Source organism: Mobula hypostoma, chromosome 2, assembly GCF_963921235.1.
Source record: "Mobula hypostoma chromosome 2, sMobHyp1.1, whole genome shotgun sequence".
Lineage (NCBI taxonomy): Eukaryota > Metazoa > Chordata > Chondrichthyes > Myliobatiformes > Myliobatidae > Mobula > Mobula hypostoma.
The window spans coordinates 51,952,421-51,976,991 of record NC_086098.1 but is presented as its reverse complement, the minus strand read 5'-3'; the positions used below and the strand labels follow the sequence as shown (position 1 = coordinate 51,976,991).

The following is a 24,571-nucleotide window of genomic DNA, read 5'->3' as shown; positions in this document are numbered from 1 at the left end:
TGAGGGTAGCAGACACCAACAGAATCAACAAACTCATTCGTAAGGCCAGTGATGTTGTAGGGATGGAACTGGACTCTTTCACAGTGGTGTCTGAAAACAGGATGCTGTCTAAGTTGCATGCCAACTTGGTCAATGTCTCCCATCCACTACATAATGTACTGGGTGGGCACAGGAGTACATTCAGCCAGAGACTCATTCCTCCGAGATGCAGCACAGAGCGTCATAGGAAGTCGTTCCTGCCTGTGGCCATCAAACTTTACAACTCCTCCCTTGGAGGGTCAGACACCCTGAGCCAATAGGCTGGTCCTGGACTTATTTCATAATTTACTGGCATAACTTACATATTACTATTTAACTATTTATGGTTCTATCACTATTTATTATTTATGGTGCAACTGTAATGAAAACCAATTTCCCCCAGGATCAATAAAGTATGACTATGAGATTTTGGAAAGGTGCAAAAATAACAGGAAAAGATTCTTAGAGATAGGATCTATGGGCATTTAGAGAATCATGGTCTGATCAGGGACAGTCAGCATGGCTTTGTGAAGGGCAGATCGTGTCTAACAAGCCTGATAGAGTTCTTTGAGGAGGTGACCAGGCATATAGATGAGGGCAGTGCACAGGATGTGATCAACATGGATTTTAGTAAGGCATTTGACAAGGTTCCACACAGTAGGCTTATTCAGAAAGTCAGAAGGGATGGGATCCAGGGAAGTTTGGCCAGGTGGATTCAGAATTGGCTTGCCTGCAGAAGGCAGAGGGTCGTGGTGGAGGGAGTACATTCAGATTGGAGGGTTGTGACTAGTGGTGTCCCACAAGGATCGGTTCTGGACCTCTACTTTTCATGATTTTTATTAACGACCTGGATGTGGGGGTAGAGGGGTGGGTTGGCAAGTTTGCAGATGACACAAAGGTTGGTGATGTTGTAGATAGTGTAGAGGATTGTCGAAGATTGCAGAGAGACATTGATAGGATGCAGAAGTGGGCTGAGAAGTGGCAGATGGAGTTCAACCCGGAGAAGTGTGAGGTGGTACACTTTGGAAGGACAAACTCCAAGGCAGAGTACAAAGTAAATGGCAGGATACTTGGTAGTGTGGAGGAGCAGAGGGATCTGGGGGTACATGTCCACAGATCCCTGAAAGTTGCCTCACAGGTAGATAGGGTAGTTAAGAAAGCTTATGGGGTGTTAGCTTTCATAATTCGAGGGATAGAATTTAAGAGTCATGATGTAATGATGCAGCTGTATAAAACTCTGGTTAGGCCACAATTGGAGTACTGTGTCCAGTTCTGGTCGCCTCACTATGTGGAAGCATTGGAAAGGGTACAGAGGAGATTTACCAGAATGCTGCATGGTTTAGAGAGTATGCATTATGATCAGAGATTAAGGGAGCTAGGGCTTTACTCTTTGGAGAGAAAGAGGATGAGAGGAGATATGATAGAGGTGTACAAGATAATAGGAGGATAGCCAGCGCCTCTTCCCCAGGGCACCATTGCTCAGTACAAGAGGACATGGCTTTAAGGTAAGGGGTAGGAAGTTCAAGGGGGATATTAGAGAAAGGTTTTTTACTCAGAGAGTGGTTGGTGCGTGGAATGCACTGCCTGAGTCAGTGGTGGAGGCAGATACACTCGTGAAGTTTAAGAGACTACTAGACAGTTATATGGAGGAATTTAAGGTGGGGGGTTATATGGGAGGCAGGGTTTGAGGGTCGGCACAACATTGTGGGCCCAAGGGCCTGTAATGTGCTGTACTGTTCTATGTTCTATGTTCTCAGCCCATTAGGGTAATTAACTGACTAACAAATGAAAATAAATAAGCAACAGAAAACAACCAATTAAAAGAAACGTTGAATTTTGAAAATTCAAATGTTGATTGCTTGGAAAGTTTTAGTCTTCACTACAAGGATATCAGAGAAGTTTAATATAAGCAAAGATAACACAAAAGGAACTGAGGGACTTTCAGTGCCTAGAGGGAGGAATACTGGAGAGTCATATGGCATCCATCAAGCTAGCTAATATCTTGAAAGACAATGCATTTATGATTTTCCCTAGTTTAGCTCTTCTCTAGTGTGCCTGATGGGTAAACATGAAATAGAATAAAGTATACCTTTATACTTTAACTTGATTAATTTTATATTCTTTTCCTGCACAGAGCCAATGTTATTAAAATAAGTTTATTTCTTTATAAGCTGGTTCTTATAAGCTCACGAGTAAATAATATTCACTTGGAGTTGCACATTTCTACCTCAAACCTGTTAATGAATAATATCTTAAGAATTCAGATGATTGAAACCTTGTGATCTATTTTCCTTGTCTGTCAAAATATACTTACAAACCAATACTGCTCTAATTAAATTGCTTTACATTTATATCATCTGCAATACAAATCCATATGCACTGTGTGATATCTGGAAAATCTACTTCTGTGAACTTAGCCAGAATTAAATAGTTGGATAATAATAATAATAATAATAATTTAAAGCAGCTCTATGGAATGGTTAGCCTTATGTGGAAGATGTTTCTGATTGAAGAATGAAGAAATAGAGCTTACAAAATTAGTATCAATAATAACACTTTTGTGCAGCTGGACATTGGTAGGAACACAAATTTAATCCTGAGAGGAGTTCCTGGTATCTTTTAGTTGATGTAAATATTATGCAAGTTTTGTTTTGCACTGCATGTGGTTATTGGCACATCAATGTTTATTTAAAATAAACTACTTATTACCTTCATTATATTAAAAAATCTAATATGCAAGACTTAATTAACCTTAACTATTTAGGAAAGTGGTAGATACCATATTTATTGGTACATTGATACAGCTAGTAGAGCTGCCTCCTCACAGCTAGTGAACTGGGCTCAATCCTGATCACCAGTGCAGTCTGCAAGTTTGTTTGCATGTCGTCCTTGTTCCATTGTAAATTGTCTGTCGTATGTATATGAATCCCACCATTTTGAGATTGGGGAAAAGCGGGTGTTCATGAGATTATGGGGAAAATGGTTTAGAGTTTGATAAGTTTCAAAATGGTCGCTATTGTAAAAGCACTGAAGAGCCCATTTCCATTCTGTACCTCTCCATAACTATAATACAAAATAAAATATTTTAACTAAAAAACTGCAACAGGGCCTTCTAATATCAAAAGGAAAAAGGTTCCAGAAGAGCAAATAATGTTCATACATGTTACAGTCAGCCCTAAAGAATGGAGCAGCAAATTCAAAAATAACTTCCAAAGATAAATTGGTTAAGTACAGTTATAGGACTATGAAGAAAAGGAAGGGGGACTGAGACCAATAGACAAGTTCTTGTTTGAATTGACACAGACAAATCATTTCTCTACTATGTCATCCTATGACTTTATCCTTCAGTATGTGCATATATCAACAGTGATATGAGCAGATAACATTTTAGGCTATAGCTTCAAACTTTGGGTTCCATAATTCTGAAATTCTTAATCTCTTTCTCAGCAGGAAACCACCAGTACTTTTTTTTACTTAAACATTTTCTGCAATTTTATTCCATCGATTGTGCTGGTAATCTATTCCAGCAATTTCATGATGCTCTTCAGAAAATAGCTTTTCATCCCCTTAACTTCTTACTCATCCTTGAATTCTGACTCAAAAAAAATCAATTCAGAACAAAAACAAATTCTGATTCTTTCAAAAATGTAATTCCTTCAAGGTTGCTGAAGGGGAACTTTAATTTGAAACTGACATATATCTGGCTTTAGAATTTATCTCAGAAACACACATAATTGATCCTTGTTATTACCTTTTTAAACAATTAATAAGCTTTTAGCTATCAGAATTTTGAACAGACCATTTAAGAAAAAAAAAGAAAAAAGATTGTACTTTGCTCATATAACAGTAATCTGTTCTTCTGTAGCTGGTTGCTCATTCACTTAACACAGTATGTTCTTTTGCATAGAACAAGAAGCGGAAGTATTCTCAGTGAGTACTCAGTTGCCAACCTTCACTTTTTTTTCAAAAAAGACCTCTTCAGTCATTTCTCAGTTTTCTCTGTTCAAGACAGAAAGAGATCCAGTTTGCTGATGCTTTCCCAATGGTCGTAACATTGCGGTTCATCTAAAAAGAGGAAGCCTACTATCTGCAGTCATCATCTGTTCTCCACTTCATTATGATCCTCAATTGATCCTTCCTCTGGAGAATACATGCAGGATGCAGAAATTCTAGATTATGATGTACAAAATCGTCATCCACTACAGTATTACTCATTAAGCAACAAAAATTTGCTCTCCAATTTAATGGTGGTCTCTTAGCCAGATGTGACAGCAACAATATTTTGTAAAATATGAAGGTAGGAAGGCATCACAGGTATCAGCCTTTATTGATTTACTGCCTCCTTCTGGTTTAAGTAACAAATAAATATTTCTCAACAAATCAACATTCCTACTGTCCAGCTAAAAATCTGAAATGGGGTACAAAGAAGCAGCAGAGTGTGATTACAGGATATTGCTTGTTAAAATACCAGTATATCCTTTACATGCAAACAATAGGAATTCTGCAGATGCTGGAAATTCAAGCAACACACATCAAAGTTGCTGGTGATTGCAGCAGGCCAGGCAACATCTCTAGGAAGAGGTACAGTCGACGTTTCAGGCCGAGACCAAACGTCGACTGTACCTCTTCCTAGAGATGCTGCCTGGCCTGCTGCGTTCACCAGCAACTTTGATGTGTGTTGCATATCCTTTACACATCTTATTGTGCAAGAAATCAATGACGATTTATTTATTGTGTGGCACAAGGTACAGTTAAGTAACTTTGTCAAATAATGACAATTTAAATAGCATTAATAGTTATTTACATGCAAGTGCTACAGAAAAATCCGATTATATATAGGAGGTAGACACGAAAAATTCTGTCCAGGTGATGACTTGCTATTAGCTAATTGTGCTGAACACTACAGTTTTTAAAGATGGGAAGTTTACATTTACGCACAGTAAATTCAACTAAAATTGAAAAAGACATCAACGAAAGTGGAATTTTAAATAATGATGAATTTTAATGGCCAACAATCAATCTTTCAAGTTCTAGAGTAAACTATTAAGAATGGAACATTTTAAAATGTCTATATTTGAAAAAATACATAACTCAAAATTAATTTAATTTTTCTCATAGTTTGGGAGAATACTTTGCATAATTGAACTTCTTAAAGTATCTATTGGGTTTGACAATTCCTGAATTTGATGGAAGTACTAATGATTCCCAAGCAAAAACATACAAGATAAATGACACCAAAGCTCATTTGTTTTGGTTCCTATTAATTATGTGCATTTACTAAATAGGGCAAAATAACTTTCCAAAAGAATCATAAGACCATAAGATATAGTTGCAGAATTAGGTCATTTGGCCCATCGAGTCTGCTCCATTTTATCATGTCTGATCCATTTTCCCTCTCAGCCCCAATCTCCTGCCTTCACCCCTGCATTCCTTCGTGCCCTGACCAATTAAGAATCTATCAACCACTGCCTTAAATATGCACAAAGACTTGGACTCCACAAGTGCTTGTGGCAAAGAATTCCACAGATTCACCACTCTCTGGCTAAAGAAATTTCTCTTCATCTCTGTTCTAACAGGTTACCCTTCTAAGTCCTCTGGTCTTAGACTCTCCCACCATCATCTCCACATCCACCCTATCAAGGCCTTTCACCAGTCGATAGGTATCAATGAGGTTACCCCTCATTCTTCTGAATTCCAGTGAATACAGGCCCAGAGCCATCAGACACTCTTCAAATGACAGCTGTTACATCCTGGAATAATTTTTGTGAACCTCCTTTGAACCCTTTCTAGTTTCAACACATCCTTTCTAAGAGAAGGGACCCAAAACTGCTCACAATACTCCAAGTGAGGCCTCACCAGTGCTTTGTAAAATCTCAACATTTCATCCTTGCTTTTATATACTAGGCCTCTTGAAATGAATGCTAACATCACATTTGCCTTCCTCACCGTAGACTCAACATGGAAATTAACCTTTAGGGAATCCTGCATAAGGACTCCCAAGTCTCTTTGCGCCTTAGATTTTTGTATTTTTACTCCATTTAGAAAATAGTCAACCTTTTTATTTCTTCAACCAAAGTGCATGACCATATACTTCCTGACAGTGTTCATCTGCCACTTCTTTGACCATTCTCTTAACTCAAGTCCTTCTGTAGCCTCTCTACTTCCTCAAAATTATCTGCTCTCCACTTATCTTCATATTGACATAGAGTCATAGAGCAGTACAGAAACAGGCCCTTTGGCCCATCTACTCCATGCTAAAGCCATTTAAACTGCCTACTCCCGTCGACCTGCACCTGGATCACAGCCCTCCATATCCCTATTATCCATGTACCCACCTAAACTTCTCCAAAACATTGAAATCGAGCTCGCATACACCAATTGTGCTAGCAGCTCAATCCATACTCTCACAACCCTCTGAGTGAAGAGGGTTCTTCTCATGTTCCCCTTAAACTTCTCACCTTTCACCCTTAACCCATGACCTCTAATTGTAGCCCCAAACAATCTCAGTGGGAAAATCCTACCTATATTTACCGTCTCTACCCCTCATAATTTTGTATACCTCTATCAAATCTCCTCTCAGCCTTCAACGTTCTAAACAATACAGTCCTAACCTATTCAATCTTTCGTTATAATGCAGGTCCTCCAGACCCGGCAACAGCCTTGTAAATTTTCTCTTCACTCTTTCAATTTTGTTTACATCTTTCCTGTAGGTAGGTGTTCAGTTTTGGTCACAATACTCCAGATTAGGCCTCACCAACGTCTCATACAATTTCAACTGTCTTCTGTACTCAATACATTGATTTATGAAGGCCAATGTGCCAAGAGCTTTCTTTACGAACCTATCTGCCTGTGACACCACTTTCAATGAATTATGGACCTGTATTCCCATATCCCTTTGTTCTACAACACTCCTCAGAGCCCTGTGTAAGACCTACCCTGGCTGATCCCACTGAAGTGCAAAACCTCATACTTGTCTGTATTAAATTCCATCTGCTATTTTTCAGCCCATTTTTCCAGGTGATGCAGATCCCTCTGCAAGCCATGATCGCCTTTCTCACTGTCCACTATACCCCCAATCTTGGTGTTATCCGCAAATTTGCTGATCCAGTTAACCACATTATTATCCAGATCATTGATATAGATGACAAACAACAAAGGACCCAGCACCATTCCCTGCAGCACACCACTAGTCACAGGCCTCCAGTTCAACAGGCAACCCTCTACTCCCACACTTTGGCTTCTCTCACAAAGCCAGTGTCTAATCCAATTTACTACCTCATCCTGAATGCCGAGCGACTGAACCTTCTTGACCAGCCTCCCATGCAGTACCTTGTAAAATGGCTTACTAAAGTCCATGACAACATCCACTGCCTTGCCTTCATCCACTTTCAAGGTAATTTCATTGTTAGACATGACCTACCACTCATGAAACCATGCTGACTAGCCTTAATCAGTTCACGTCTATCCAAATAGTTGTATATCCGGTCCCTTAGAACACCTTCCAATAACTTTCCCACAGCTGACATCAGACTCACCAGCCTATAATTTCCTGGTTTCTGTTGAGAGCCTTTTCTAAAAAAAAGTGGAACAACATAGGGTATCCTCCAATGCTCTGGTACATCTCCTGTCGCTATGGGTGTTTTAAATCTCTCCTCAGGCCCCGGCAATTTCATCTGCAAACTTTGCAACAAAGCTATCAATTCCATCAGCCAAAACATCGACATGTAATGCAAAAAGAATCAGTCCCTACCACTAATCACCAGCAGCCAACCAGAAAAGGCTTCCTTTATTCCTACTTTTTGCCTCCTGCCCATCATCCACTGCTTTATCCATGCTAGAATCTTCCTTGTAATACCATGGGGCTTGTAGCGTGTTGAACAGCCCTATGTGTGGCACTTTGTCAAAGACCGGCTGAAAATCCAACTACACAACATCAACATCTCCTTTGTGTGTCCTGCTTGTTATTTCTTCAACGAATTCTAACAGATTTCTCAGACAAGATTTTCCCTTGAGGAAACCATGCCGACTAAGGCCTTTTTTTAAAATCATGTGCCTCCAAGTACTCTGAAACTACATGCTTAACAATTGACTCCAACATCTTCCCAACCACTGAGGTCAGACTAACTGGCCTATAGTTTCCTTTCTTTTGATTCTCTCCCTTCTTGAAAAGTGGAGTGACATTTGCAATTTTCCAGTCTTCCAGAACCATTCTAGTGATTCTATAAAGATCTTTACCAATGCCTCCACAGTCTCTTCAGCTATCTCTTTCAGAACCCTGAAGTGTACACCATCTAACAAAGGTGACTTTATCTACCTTCAGACTTTTCAGTTTCCCAAGAACCTTCTTCTTAGTAATGGAAACTTCACACACTTTATGAGCCATGACACTTCGAAGTTCCATCATATTGCTAGTGTCTTCCACAGTGAAGACTGATGCAAAATACTTATTCAGTTTGTCGGCTGTTTCCTTGTCCCCCATTACTACCTCTCCAGCGTCATTTTCCTGTGGTCCGATACCCAGTCACGTCTCTCTTTTGCACCTTATGTAGCTGAAGAAACATTTGGCATCTTTAATATTATTGGCTAAATTAATTCTGTATTCCATCTTTACCTTCTTAATGTCTTTTTTTAGTTGCCTTCCGTTGGTATTTAAAAGCATCCCAATCCCCTAACTTCCCACTAATTTTTGCCCTCTCTTTGGCTTTCGTGTTGGCTTTGACTTCTCTTGTAAGACCAAAGTTGGGCCCTTGAAGACAGAAACGGGTGAAATTATTATGGGGAACAAGGAAATGGCAGACGAGTTGAACGGGTACTTTGGAGTTGTCTTCACTAGGGAAGACACAAACAATCTCCCAGATGTAATAGTGACCAGAGGACCTAGGGTAACGGAGGAACTTAAGGAAATTCACATTAGGCAGAAAATGGTGTTGGGTAGACTGATGGGGCTGAAGGCTGAAAAATCCCCAGGGCCTGATGGTCTGCATCCCAGGGTACTTAAGGAGATGGCTCTAGAAATCGTGGATGCATTGGTAATCATTTTCCAATGTTCTATAGATTCAGGATCAGTTCTGGCGGATTGGAGGGTAGCTAATGTTATCCCACTTTTTAAGAAAGGAGGGAGAGAGAAAGCAGGGAATTATAGACCAGTTAGCCTGACATCAGTGGTGGGGAAGATGCTGGAGTCAATTATAAAAAATGAAATAGCGGCACATTTAGATAGCAGTAACAGGATCGGTACGCGTCAGCATGGATTTACGAAGGGGAAATCATGCTTGACTAATCATCTGGAATTTTTTTGAGGATGTAACTATGAAAATGGACAAGGGAGAGTCAGTGGATGTAGTGTACCTGGACTTTCAGAAAGCCTTCGATAAGGTTCCACATAGGAGATTAATGGGCAAAATTAGAGCACATGGTATTGGGGGTAGGGTACTGACATGGGTAGAAAATTGGTTGACAGACAGGAAACAAAGAATAGGGATTAATGGGTCTCTTTCAGAATGGCAGGCAGTGACTAGTGGGGTACCGCAAGGCTCGGTGCTGGGACCGCAGCTATTTACAATATACATTAATGATTTAGATGAAGGGATTAAAAGTAACATTAGCAAATTTGCAGATGACACAAAGCTGGGTGGTAGTGTGAAATGTAAGGAGGATGTTATGAGAATGCAGGGTGACTTAGGTTGGGTGAGTGGGCAGATACATGGCAGATGCAGTTTAAATGTGGATAAATGTGAGGTTATCCACTTTGGTGGCAAAAACAGGAAGGCAGATTACTCTCTGAATGGTGTCAAGTTATAGGAAAAGGGGAAGTACAATGAGATCTAGGTGTCCTTGTTCATCAGTCACTGAAAGTAAGCATGCAGGTACAGCAGGCAGTGAAGAAAGCTAATGGCATGTTGGCCTTCATAACAAGGCGAGTTGAGTATAGGAGCAAAGAGGTCCTTCTGCAGGTGTACAGAGCCCTGGTGAGACCACAACTGGAGTACTGCGTGCAGTTTTGGTCTCCAAATTTGAGGAAGGACATTCTTCCTATTGTGTGAGTGCAGCGTAGGTTTACGAGGTTAATTCCCGGGATGGCGGGACTGTCAAATGTTGAAAGATTGGAGCGACTGGGCTTGTATACACTGGAATTTAGAAGGATGAGGGGATCTGATTGAAACATATAAGATTATTAAGGGATTGGACACGCTAGAGGCAGGAAACATGTTCCCAATGTCGGGGGAGTCCAGAACCAGAGGCCACAGTTTAAGGGGTAGGCCATTTAGAACGAAGTTGAGGAAAAACTTTTTCACACAGAGAGTTGTGGATCTGTGGAGTGCTCTGCCTCAGAGGGCAGTGGATGCCAATTCTCTGGCTGCTTTCAAGAAAGAGTTAGATAGAGCTCTTAAAAAAAGCAGAGTCAAGGGATATGGGGAGAAGGCAGGAACGGGGTACTGATGGTGGATGATCAGCCATGATCACAGTGAATGGCAGTGCTGGCTGTAAGGGCCAAATGGCCTACTCCTGCACCTATTGTCTATTGTATTGTTACCCAATTTCCCTCGGGATCAATAAAGTATGACTATGTCTATGTAAGCCATGGTTGTGTCATCTTGCCTTTAGAATACCTCTGCCTCTTCAGGATGTATATATCCTGTGCCTTCCGAATTGCTTCCAGAAATTCCAGCCATTGCTGCTCTGCAGCATTCCCTGCCAGTGATCTTTTCTAATTAATTCTGGCCAACTCCTCTCTCTTGCCTCTGTTATTCCCTTTGTTCCAGTGTAATACTAATACATCTGACTTTGGCTTCTCCTCAAATTTCAGGGTAAATTTGATCATATTATGATCATTTTCTCCTAAGGATTCTTTTACCTCAAGCTCTCTAATCAATTGTGGTTCATTGCACAACACCCAATCCAGAACAGCTGATCCCCTAGCAGGCTCAACCATGAGCTGCTCTAAAAAGCCAACTTGTAGGCACTCTAAAAATTCCCCCTCTTGAAATCCAGCATCAACATCATTTTCCCAATCTACCTGCACATTAAAATCTATGACTATTGTAACTTTACCCTTTTGGCATACATTTTCTACCTCCCGTTATAATTTATAGAACTCATCCTTACTACTGTTTAGGAATCTGTATATAAATTTCAGCAGGATCTTTTTACCCATGCAGTTCCTTAGCTCTGTCCACAATGATTCAACACCTTTCAACCCCATGTCATCTCTTTCTAATGATTTGATTTAATCTTTTCACCTGAGCAACAACACACCTTCTGTCTTCCTGCCTGTCCTTTCAATATGTGTATCCTTAGACATTAAGCTCCCAGCTATAATTTTTCAGCCATGAAACAGTGCTGCCTACCTCATTCATGCCAAATCTGTAAATGTGTTACAAGTTCATTTACCTTATTCCGTATACTATGCACATTCAAATATAACACCTTCAGTCCTGTAGTCACCCTTTTACATTTTGATTTTGTTGATTTTGTCCACCTTTTACATTTCAACTTATCTTGTTGACTGTAATTTTGCCCTATCATCAGCCTCACCTCACTAGGAATCTCACTACATATTGTTTCTACTTGTAAATGAACTACCTCATCTTTAGCAATATCACTCCAGCTCCCATCCACCTGCCAAATTAGTTTAAACTCACCCAAACAATTAGCCAACCTGCTCACAATGATATTGGACCCCCTCTGGTTCAGGTAGAACCTGTCCCTTTTGTAGAGGCAATACCTTCCCCAAAAGAGATCCCAAAGATCCACAAATCTGAACCCCTACCCCAGTTCCTCAGCCATGCGTTCGCATCCAAGTCATCCAATTCTTACCCTCACTGGCCCGTGGCACAGGCAGCAATCCAGAGATTACTACCCTGAAGGTCCTGTTTCTCAGCTTTCCTAGTTCCCTGAAATCTCTCTTCAGGACCTCCTCACCTTGTCTATGTCATTGGTGCTAATATGTACCTGCTCAACCTCGGCCTTAAGAATGCCATGGGCCTGATCAGAGATATCCCTGATCCTGGCACCAGGGGGACAACATGCCATCCATGTCTCTCCATTGTGCCCACAGAACCTCATTACTGTCCCTCTAACTAAGGAATCTCTTATCAACACTGCAGTCCTCTTCACCTCTGCTCTTATGAGGCACAGCACCAGACTCAGTGCCAGAGACCCAGTCATTGTAGCTCCCCCCAGTAGGTTGTGCCCCTCAATAGTATCTAAATTTGTATAAATTTGTATAAATTTGTCCCCTGAGGGGAACGGCCACAGGAGTACCCTGCACTGGCTGTGCATTTCCCCTCCTTCTCCTGACAGTCACCCAGTTACCTATCTCCTGCAACCTAGGGGTGACTACCTCCCTGTAGTTCCTGTCAATCAGCTCCTCATTCTTCCGTACAAGTCAAAGGTCATCGAGCTACCAGTCCAGTTCCTTAATATGTTCCCTCAGGAGCTGCAGCTCGGTGCACCTGGTGCAGATGTGTTTACCTTGGAGACTGGAGTTCTCCCAGACTTCCCACATCTCATACAGAGTACAAAACACTGTTCATGGAGCCATCCTCACTAAACTACTATACCCTAACAGATGAGAAATAAACAAATAAGGACAGAGGGGGAGTAACTTACAAGGCAATTTACCTCACCCATGCTTGATCTCGCCTGATGATGAGCCAAAGCCACTCTAAACACTGGCACACTGCAGAAGAATGGCCACTGCACTTGCACTCGAGTTATCTTTATCGCCTCCTTCTGATAAATCCCTTTTACTGACTGGTTGCTCCATAACTCAGAGAAAGTGCCACGAAACTCTGCCCTTAAAATCTCGATTGCACCGTCCTGATTAAAAGTTAGCTTTTTTTTTAAATGTATCTCTGATGTGGATTGACCAACTCCATCATATAGTAAGGAAATGTATGAAAGCACTCAGTGAGAAAAAAATATGGTTGAAATACATGTTGGGTATTTATTTTTTGCTTTGCTTAATAAAGAATAAGACAACTTTATCTGGTTGAATTTGCAAACTGCAAGTTTTGTAGGCAACATAGTGCACCTGGTAGAGTAGGGATGGATGATTAAAATAATGTCATATACAACAGATCAGAAAGTAAATAATTGGACAGTAGCCCTACAGTGCACATCTGTATGCAAGATCAGCTTTTTACTGTATCTTGGTATGTGACAGCAATAAACCAAATCCAAATCTCACCTGAAGTGCCCTGTCTTCAACTAATCTCAGATTCTTCAAATAAAATTCTTAAAATAAAATGTGCAGTCCCTACTTGAAGCAAAAAGACAAAACATTTTTGACAATTCATTAAAATCTGTTGTTATTTTAATTCTTACAAAGCCATGCAAGAATAATTCTTGCATTACAAATTGAAAAACCAAAATGACACTGCATTGAATATTACTTCACATAATTAACATATCATTAGAGAATTGTTGAATGGGCTAAAGGAACTACTGTACAATACATAAGCTGAATTCATTTTCTTCAGAAATTTTCCAGAGCAATAGTCAGTGAGCTGTAAAAATATAATAGAAACTCAGGTGGTCCAAAGAAAATAATTTCCTTCCACCTACTAATAACCTTGGTATTTATATAACATTTTCCTTCATGCTATCTTTTAACTGGCAAGGATGACATTCAAAATTTACTGAATCTGATCATCTTTTTAATCCAAAAGATGCCACTGTTGAATTTAGTTTTTTGGTGGCCAGCTGATAAACATATTATCCTCATGCTGCAAGGGACCTGAATGTCCAATGTTACACATTGTATCGGAAGAGTAGGAAGGTAGGCAAAGGGGTTACGTGGCTCTGCTGGTAAAGAATGGTATGAAATCATTAGAAAGATGTGACATAGGATTAGAAGGTAATCCACGTAGCTTGAGTTAAGAAAGTGCAAGAGTAAAAAGTCCCTGATGGAAGCTATATACAGGCCTCTAAACAGTAACCGGGATGTGGACTACAGATTACAATGGAAAATAGAAAAAGCGTGTCAAAAGGGCATCGTTATTAGGTTAGATTAAACTTTATTGTCATTGTGCCGAGTACAGATACAAAGCCAATGAAATGCAATTAGCATCTGACCAGAAGTGCAAAATAATGGTATTATTTACAAAATAACTGCAAATAAAAAGTGCTACAGCATACAAATATAAAAGTACTGGGACAGTCCAATATGGGTGCAATACTGCTTAGCGCTGTGATGTGAGGTTCAGCAGGGTCACAGCCTCAGGGAAGAAGCTCTTCCTGTGCCTGCTGGTGCAGGAGCAGAGGCTCCTGTTGCGCCTACCGGATGGCAGGAGAGTAAAAAGTCCATGGTTAGAGTGAGATGCATCCTTGATAATGCTTTTCGCCCTGCCCAGGCAGCGTTTATGGTAGATGTTCTCAATGGTGGGCAATTGAGTGCCGATAATCTGCTAGGCAGTTTTCACCACCCACTGGAGTGCTTTGCGGTCCGATACGGGACAATTGCCATACCACACTGAGATGCAGTTGGTGAGTATGCTCTCAATGGTACAGCAGTAAAAGTCCGTCAGTATCCTGGGACAGAGGTGAGCTTTCTTGATGCTTCGCAGGAAGTCATAGGAGATTTTAATATGCAGGTAGATTGGGAAAATCAAGTTGGTAAGGGATCTTAAGAGAGTGAATTTGTTGAATGCCTACGAGCTAGATTTTTAAAGCAATCTGTCATTGAGTTTTCTAGGAGATCAGTATACTGGATTGGGTGCTATGTAATAAACCAGAGGCAATTAGGGAGCTTAAGGTAAAGGAACCCTTAGGTGACAGTGATCACAATATGATTGAGTTCAACTTGAAATTTGATAGGGAGAAAGTAAAGACTGACGTAGGAGTATTTCAGTGGAGTGAAGGAAATTACAGTGATATGAGAGAGGAGTTGGCCAAAGTAAATTGGAAGCAGATGCTGGCAGGATGACAGCAGAGCAACAATGGCTTCAGTTACTGGGAAAAATGAGGAAGGTGCAGGACAGATGTATTCCAAAAACAAAAAAATACTCATATGGCAAAATAGTACAACCATGGCTGACAAGAGAAGTTAAAGCTAATGTAAAAGCAAAAGAGAGGCAAAATTAGCGGGAAGACAGAGGATTGGGAAGCTTTTAAAAGCCTACAGAAAGCAACTAAAATAATCATTAGAAGGGAAAAGATCAAATATGAAAGCAGGCTTGCAAACAATATCCAGGTGGATAGAGAAAGCTTTTTCAAGTATATAAAAAATAAAAGAGTGATGAGAGAGGATGTAGGACTGCTAGATTGGCTGACTGGGAGGAGGTAGCAAGTGGGAATAAAAGTATCCTTTTCTGGTTGGCTGCCAGTGACTAGTGGTGTTCCACAGTGGTCATTGTTGGGACTACATCTTTTTATGCTGTGTATCAATGATTTGGATGATGGAATGGTAGCTTTTTTGCCAAGTTTGCAGACGATACGAACATTAGTGGAAGCAAAGGTAGTGTTGAGGAAACAGGTAGGCTGCAGAAGGATGAAGACAGATTAGGAGAATGGGCAAGAGAGCGGCAAATAAAATAGTGTTGGAAAATGCAGAGTCATGCATCTGAAGGAAGAAATAAATATGCAGAGTGTTTTCTAAATGGGGTGAAAATCGAAAAATCTGAGATGCAAAGGGATTTTGGAGTCCTTGTGCAGAATATCCTAAAGGTTAACTTGCAGGTTGAGTCAGTGAAAAGGAAAGTAAATGCAATGCAGGCATTCAGTTCAAGCGGTCGAGAATATAAGAGCAGGGATGTGATGCTGAGGCTTTCGAAGGCACTGGTGAGGCCTCCCCTTGAGTATAGTGAACAGTTTTGGGCCTTTTACCTTAGAAAAGATGTTCTAGCATTGGAGATGGTCTAGAGGAGGTTCACAGGGATGATTCTGGGAATGAAAGGGTTATCATATGAGGAACGTTTGATGGCTGTGGGCCTGTACTCGCTAGAACTTAGAAGGATGAGAGAGGATATCATTGAAACCTTTCGGAAGTTGAAAGGCCGAGACAGAGTAGATATGGAAAGGATGTGTCCCATGGTGGGGGAGTCTATGACAAGAGGGAACAGCTTCAGGATAGAGGTGCATCTATTTAAAACAGAGGTGCAGAGGAATTTCTTTAGCCAGAGGGAGGTGAATTTGTGGAATTTGTTACTACAGGCAGCTGTGGAGGCCAGGTTATTGGGTGTATTTAAGGCGGAGATTGAAAAGTTCTTGATTAGCCACGGCACGAAAAGTTATGGGGAGAAGACCGGGGAGTGGGGCTGAGGAGGGGGCAAAAAACGATCAGCCATGATTGAATGGCGGAACAGACTCGATGAGTCAAATGGACTAATTCTGTTCCTATGCCTTACGTTCTTGTATTCTTTTGAAAACTATTTCAGTCATTTCGTTCATTTGGATAAATGATAGTATGTTACACAAAAGGGACTATTTCAAATTGACCAGCATTCTATCAAGGAATATTTAAGAAGAAATTTATTTTCTACCCACACTAAATTTCAACAACTTTTGAATTCTATTAGAGCCTCAATCGTTCCCTCTCCTAATTTTCTTGTCATCTACCTTTCCTTTCAGTTCTCAGTTTACTGTGTTTCACTATCCCTCCTAATTTTTCCCTCTGATTCCAAATGGTCAATCCATAGCAGAAATCTTAGTTTCATTTCCTTACATTACCATGTTCTGAATTCCAAGCTCCACACAATGTCATGTTCCTCAAAGAATCAAAGTACATTTATTTTCACTGTACTGTATACAGAATACAACTCTGAGATTTGTCTTTTCACAGACAACCACGAAACAAAGAAACACCGTGGAACCTGTTCAAAGAACCAATGTGCAAAAAAAAAATAGATTGCACAAACAGCGAAAAGCAAGAGAACAACATAGATTATTAAACACCAAACTAGGAGACCAGCAGCATTCAGTTTAGTTTAGTTCAGTGCCACACCAGTAGGTCACAGAGACAGTCTTCACCAAAGTGCCCCAATCAAACTACTCACAGACAGCAAAAAGAGTAACCAGAATCTAGAAACACATGCCACATGAACCTCAAAGTCCCCCAAGATGAGTCATTGGCCACGACCCTTGCTGATCAATCCTTACAACTTGGAACCCAAGACTCCTGCACTTTCCTCCAACAGCAGCTAGCGAGAGGGAGAAGACCAGTCAAATGCAAGCAGATGGCACTGAATAACAACTGGCACACCCTCCACTCTCAGCCTTGTCAACTTAAACCTTGCTCAACACCTCAATCGGAGAGAAGGAATGGAGCCAATCATGTACTCATGACCTGCTTCCAGGCCACACACTTTACTCCCAACCTCTCCAAACTCCCTCAGAGACAGCAACGTGCCAGATCGCTCAATCAGCCCAAAAAACACACCATCAAAATGTAAAGCATGGGCTCCAATCGCATGCAGCTTTGTATTAGAATCATATTTTAAAAAGTAGCAGTAAAAGTAGTTTCATGAACTGTCTGTAAGACGTCACTGTTGTTCTCTGAAAAACATGAGGATAGGTATCTCCAGGGTTGGACCTCAGGTAACTACAGGAAGCAAGGGAGAAAATTGCTGAACCTTTGGCGATGATCTTTGTGTCCTTACTGACCACAAGAGTATTACCAGATGAATAGAGGGTGGCAAATGCTATTCCTTAGTTCGAGAAAGGGAGTAAGGATAACCCTGAGAATTATAAACCTGTGAGTCTTACTCTAGTGGTGAGCAAATTATTGGAAAAGATGCTTAGAGAAAGGAATTATGAGCATTTGAAGAAACATTATCTGATTAGGGATAATCAGCATGGCTTCGTAACAGGCAGGTAATGCATCACAAACCTGAATTAATTCTTTGAGAATGTGACAAAGCATATTAACGAAGAGAGACCTGTGGATATGGGGTATATAGATTTTAGTAAGGCATTTGACAAGCTTCCCCATGTTCGGCTCATCCAGAAAGTCAGGAGGCATGGGACCCAGGGAAATTTGGTTATGTGGATACAGAATTGATTTCCCCATAGAAAGTAGAGGGTGGTAGTAGATGGAGTATATTCTGCCTGGAAGTCGGTGACCAGTGGTGTTCTGCAGAAATCTGTTCTGGGACTCCCTGCTCTTTGTGATTTCCATAAATGACTTGGATGAGAAAGTGGAAGGGCGTGTTAGTAAGTTTGCAGATGGCACGAAGGTTGGTAAAGTGAACAGTGTGGAGAATTTTTGAAGGTTACAGTGGACATTGACAAGATGCAGAGTTGGACTGAGAAGTAGCAGATGCAGTACTCTTTCTTCTATGTGATAAGTAGTCTTCCATCCACGTCAACACACTACTTCCATGAGCTTTTATTTTATGCAGTGGATTTTTATGTGGCACCTTATAAAATGACTTCTATGAATCCAAATAAAGTGCATCTACAGCTTCCTCACTACTGACACTGCCCAATACATCCATGAAAACACAGTTTTCCTTTTATAAAACGGTGACTTGGTTTGACTGCATTAAGCTTCTCTAAATGACTAACTACTTCTTCCTTGATTATGTCTCCAGTAATTTGCCTTCAATAGCTCGTTTCCTTCTTTTCATTGTCTTTCCTTTCTTAACAATGGTGACACAGTTGTGGCTTTCCAATCTGCTGGTATCCTTCTGGAACCAAGTACATTTTGAAAACTATCAGCCAATGGTCCCACCATCTCTGAACCATTTATTTTAAAAGCCCTGGATACAGGTTATGGGGTCCTGGTGACTAGTTTGTCTTCAGACCCACTAGCTTTTCTCAACACCTTATCCTTCAAGATAGGAATTGTTACAATTTCTCCCTTGCTATTTGAAATTAGCCCATCTGCCAACTTGGATCATTTCCAGTGTCTTCCGCTGTGAAGACTGAAGGAAAATATTGGCTCAAATTACATGCCATTTCCTTATTTCCTATTACTTACTCCTCAGACTAACCCTCCAAGGATCCCACACTTCCCTTTCTACCCTCTTCATTTTTATGTCCAAAGAAGCTTTTGCTGTTTGTTTTGATATTACCTGCCAGTTATTTTCCATAATCAGTTTTCTCCCAAACTATAAGCTTTTTAGTCTCTTCTGATTCCTGAAAAATTCCAAGCCCTCTGGTCTACCACCAGCTTTTGGTATTTTAAAAATGGGTCAAAGTGAGGAATTATTTATACAGCTGACTATCATAATTTTTCACAGCAGAAATCTAAGATCTTACAAGAAAGAAGTTAATGCTTCAGCTGTTTTCTTCACAGCTCTATATTAACAGTGCTTTACAGTGTGTGCAACATGAATGCGAAAGTGTGAAGAATTATGAATACGAGGTTGGAGCACTTGTGACACAAAATTGTAACAAAGGCATCCTATCTTCTTAAAGTATAATCAATTACTACTAATGACGCATAGACTGCTTTGAATTGATTAGAACAATGTAGGAACTGAAAGTTTCCACTCCATATTCACCACTTCAACAGACCCAAAGACTAAATGATGGAAATACTCTGATATGTACAGGTCATTAACACCTCACGTATTCTGTGAACGGCAAAATAAACACGGAAATGATGTTTTGACAGCTGGAAAAGCTGAACATACAATAGAGAATTGACGTATACTGAAACTTGACAAGGATGGAAGGAAATGTGGCACACGTGTCAAACAAACAGATGAATTACTGTATTTTGAGTTACAAAACCTAAGAGGCAGTGGAAAATAGATCAAGTAGGTTTTGATGTTTTGTCACAAATTTTATCTCTTTTTCAAATCTCACCTACACCAACCCCACACACCAAAAAGCCACATTAATTCTTATCAAATATAGATACCACCCTGATAGATAGTGCTTAGGACCGAATCTACCAATCTCACATGAATTTAGAGTCTGGAATGTTTTTGCCTTATTTAAATGTGGCTACAAAGATAAGAGGAGATTTGGAGATAATAATTCAATAAAAGATCTCCTTTTTGAATACAAGTTTAATTTGGGTGGACATACAGGATCCCATGACACTGTTTCAAGCAGAGCAGGAATTTGAGGATTACTGAGTCACCGAGTCAACACACCCATAATCAAATTAACGATGTTTCTGGGATTTTAAGATCAGGTTATTAACAGTCAGAACTGAGACACTCCAGAAGTGCACAGATCTACCTCTGCAATTAAATCATCCAAAAAGCATACATTGAATCTGCAGCTTTTCCCTCCTTGAATCCCGAGTTTCCGATTCTATATTCAACCACTCCCTTTTTCTGGCACTTTTCCATGCAACTGTAGGAGTGGCCATATGCCCCGCTCCCCCCTCCCCACTATCCAGGGATCCAAACTGTCCTTCCAAGTGTAAATGCAATTCACCTGCACTTCCTCTAATCCTGATGTTCAATACATGGTCTCCTCTATATAGTGGTACCCTTGCAGACAGGTGCTTTGCAAATCATTCATCCATTCTGTTTTTCTTTACAAAATTTCCCACCTTCTGTCACTTTAATTCTCTGACCCTGTCCCACTCTGACCTTTGTCTTCAGCCTCGTATACTGCACATCATCGGGGCAGTGCAAAGAACAGCACCATCTGAGCAAAATGCAGCCCATGGAACCCAAATTGCTTTGTATTTTCTCCATAATTTAAATTTTTTCTTTCTTTCAGGTTTCTCTATCTCTAACTGCCAGTATTTAAAAACTTTGATCTCCACCCAACCACAGATAATCCACAAACACGAGAATATTGTCAGATGCTGGAAATCCAAGCAACACACACAAATTGCTGGAGGAACTCAGCAGGCCAGGCAGCATCTATGGAAAAGAGTAAACAGTCAACATTTCAGGCTGAGACCTCACATCAGGATACATCTTCTAATCTACCTTCTCTCCCTTCCCACAAATTTAACATGCATTTGCACTATCAGTTTTCCAGATTTGATGGCAAATACTTGGTCTTGAAAATTGATTTTATCTCTGTCTATAGTGGCTCTGCTGAGTGTTTCTTTTTCATATTTTTGTTTTGGTTTGCCAGCATTTATGGGTTTTATTCTGCTCTAAAATACTTAAGTCCTGCAAGAGGTTACCAACAACTTTGATGACTGACTTAGTTCAAATTATGACCAAAACTAACCGGGTATGCTATCTTGGAGTAATCTCTTTGGAGATTCTTACAGCCTTAATTTCAGGTGTTTGAACTTTTTTCCTAAAATAATTTCTGCATTAATTGAAAGACACACAAAAGCTAATAATTTGAATTATTTAGTTAGTATATCTGTGACATCAATAATTTCTTCTGTATCTGTTTAAGAAGAGCTCTTGTTTCTTGCATTAACCGTGCACCATCTCTAGCCTGCCAGCTGTTCTGCTTCTTCTTGTAATGTTAAATAGTGGTTGGCAAACCAACATAATGCATTACCACCTCCTATTGAGTTGGAGTGTGAGCAAAGAGACAGCAAGTATACCACTAAATTAACCACCCCAATGAAAACTCAAATAATATCAAAAAGTCTAATGCTTTGCAGAAAGTCAATTATGCACTTTTATACGGTACATTGACAGTGATATCCTAATGAACTTGCATTGTTAAGCTATGTCTGTCCCAAAAATCTCAATTCAGCAACTAGATGTTTCTTTTGCAGCTCACAGGAACTATATTCAAAGAATATACCGCATTCCCATAAAATTATAGGGAGTGTACTTCACTTCACTTTGATTGCTTGGAAAGAATGTCTGCCACCTTGTTTCCTTCAACCTCAACATGGGCAGGAACTCATACGAACTGTATACACAGGCCTAGATCCTGCAGCCTCAACAGATGTTGTCCAACCTCAAGAAGAATGCCTGGCTTACAATTTTAATTACCTATTTTAATAGATGTTAAGACTGAGAATGAATCAGAGCACATAAGTACATAATCAGGGTGTACTTCTTCAATTTATTCCAAGGCTAAAATGATAACAACCATCTCAGACATGTATACTGATACTTTGTCTGATGATCTTTTCTTAATAGTTAGCTGAAACTTTGGAAAATAAACAGAAGCACCTGTATGACTGGTCACTGGATCTTTTGAACTATCTATGTAGATACGCAAAAATCCATAATAACTGCCTTGCATATATTGCTGAACTTCCTATACCACTGATAAATAATCTCCGAAGACCCATATCAACCACAAGCAAAGGGAAAAGCCAATGACAAATGACATAAAGGGGGTACACTGGGACCATAATCCACATTAAACAACCCAAGATTTTGTGCCCATTTACTCAAAACTGAAGACTTTACAAATGCAATGCTCTCAACACACTACTAATGTTGCCAATATTGGATGACCAACTTTATGCCCTGTTACATTAGCCCGATAAACTAATGCTAACTATAAGCCAGCAGTTCTGAAATGGAAAACAGACTTTTGAGGAAAGTTCACTAGCAAAATAAATTGGACTAGGTAAGCCAGCAATTCTCGGAAAACAGTACCTTGCCAAATAAGACAATTGTTCAAAACTAAATGACAAAGTGCTACCAAGAACATTAAAAATTTACTTCTGAAAAGGTGGGATGCTTCAAAAGTGCTGAAAAGATCTCATTTGTCAAATATCAAACCCAATGTTTTATTCCAAGAGACAATGTACAAGATTCCAATGTACCCTGCAGGTGCATTAAACAGTGTACTGTATGTATGTTTAGTAACACTGTAAACAAAGTGTTACTTGCAAAACCACTAGCATTGTGTCAAAATGGTTTACTGTATAATGGATTAATAGGAAATAGCTACTTGATTCATTCATCTGGAGACATTTATTAATTACTGTTTTTCTACATTTATCAGTTTAGTAGCAGTTGGGGCTCACAGATTATGTATCTACAAATAAGAAACCCTTCCTTCTTGAATTTTTCTCCTTTTGTTTTGCATCAGCCCAAGACATGCACTATCTCCGGTCAGCAGAGTGAACTGCTTCTGGGACTTTGCCAGTATTCTGCAATCAGTACTCAAAAGCTACACAGGGGCAGCTGAAAGCAGTTCTTCCTATCATCTACTCTTCCTCCCCGGAGAAAAAGACTTGGCTATGTCTCAGCATTTTGCCATGGTGTCATGGTCAAAATAAAATAAAGACTTCAGTGTGAGAGAGGCTGCAAATTTGGGAGCAGATCCTGGCATTCTTCATTAAACTAGGTTGGGGTTCCATAAACACCACCATAGATGCCACCTTCAGAAAGCTGCAATGCCCATTACTGCCCACTGATGACATTCTTTTTAGTATCAAATTGAAGTGTATCATTCATAGAATACATTACCTATATAGTGAACAACGCATGTCTGTCCTTTTTTTGGAAACGTCCTGCCTAAAAAAAAATTATAATTAGTACATTTTTATAGTTAGTACCTGTACTTATTATGTATGAAGTTTACCAATGACTTGAAATAGATTCCACAACAATATATTGAAATGTAAATTACAAATGTAGGATATTCCAATATTTTAATGATATTACCTATAGAACATAGTGCTTAAACGCAACCAACTTTCAGGATTAGTTGCCAAAACGTATCCTCGTTTCATAGTAAGCATAAGGTTTTAGATTCTACGCCTATTTCAGAATGGTTGGCTTTGATCTTTCAAGGATTTGACTGCTGCAGTAACTAAACTTTACATACGTCTTTGAGCACACGCTCTGTTAAATCAGTACAAAAAACATGCCGGATCGTTTCCTCTTTCCTCGATACTAACTGAACAAATTGTTCAAGTGAAAATCGAAGTAGAGTGAAATCCCGCAGTCCCTCCGTTATCTGTCCCTTACAGTACAGTACTGGCCTTTAAGCAGCTGTCAGCAAATGCCATTTAAAAATCCACACACTGCATTGCTACCAAATTTGTCTAGACTGCTAAGACTGCTACAATGCTAACACAACACATAACCCAACTAACACAATAAATATCCTTTGTAAAGAAGAATTACCGTCTCCTGGCGATATTGTCTCGATTTCAACGCCCATTCTTAAACGATGATAATTTAAAAAATAGATATATGTATCTTTCCACAAGGAAATTGCCAAAATCTCCACTGAAAACGACAGCAGCCTCTTCTCCCTTACACCCAGCGTGGCTGGAAATACGTACCAGCCGAGCCCAGCCTGTCAATGAGCGCGTGACGTCGTCTCTGTACGTCAATCATTCGGAACCCACCCAGTTCCCACGCGGGATTGGAAGGTTGGTGGGTTCTGTGCGCCAATCAGCAGCGAGGCAACGGAGACCGGCTCTTTTCACCCCTCCCCCATCGTCCGGCTGAGCAGGTTTCTGTGGTTTCCACCGCCGACGCGGGGTTAGGTTGAAGTTGCAGTCTGGCACGGTTATCGAATGGAGAATGGATTTATTTTAAACTTATGGAATATTGCTGAGAGTTTTGCAAGGCTACGGAATATTCTCCGTAATAAAGTAGAATGTGGAGCCAGATAGAGAAAGAGAAATGTAATAATTTAGTTCGCACACAGTACCGCTCCCTCTGGTTATTACGGAGATAAACTTGGATCCCTGCCACAGGCAAAGCATTCCAATCACATCACTAACAATGTGTGCTATACAGTACAC

General features: G+C 40.2%; 1 protein-coding gene across 2 annotated transcripts in view; it reads right to left on the bottom strand.

The window, feature by feature from the left end:
* The window catches only part of LOC134340056 (peptidyl-prolyl cis-trans isomerase FKBP1B), a 40,282-nt gene extending 16,172 nt beyond the window's left edge, over positions 1 to 24,110 (bottom strand). The window contains exons 1-2 of one of the 2 annotated variants that reach the window (XM_063036890.1): positions 23,943 to 24,110; positions 23,280 to 23,327 (exon numbers count right to left, since the gene is read on the bottom strand). In XM_063036890.1, the coding sequence (XP_062892960.1) occupies positions 23,280 to 23,327; positions 23,943 to 23,979 (85 nt within the window). In that variant the 5' untranslated portion in view covers positions 23,980 to 24,110. The remainder of the gene's footprint in view (positions 1 to 23,279; positions 23,328 to 23,942) is intronic. The other variant, XM_063036888.1, reaches the window with a different exon arrangement.
* Positions 24,111 to 24,571: the final 461 nt, after the last annotated feature.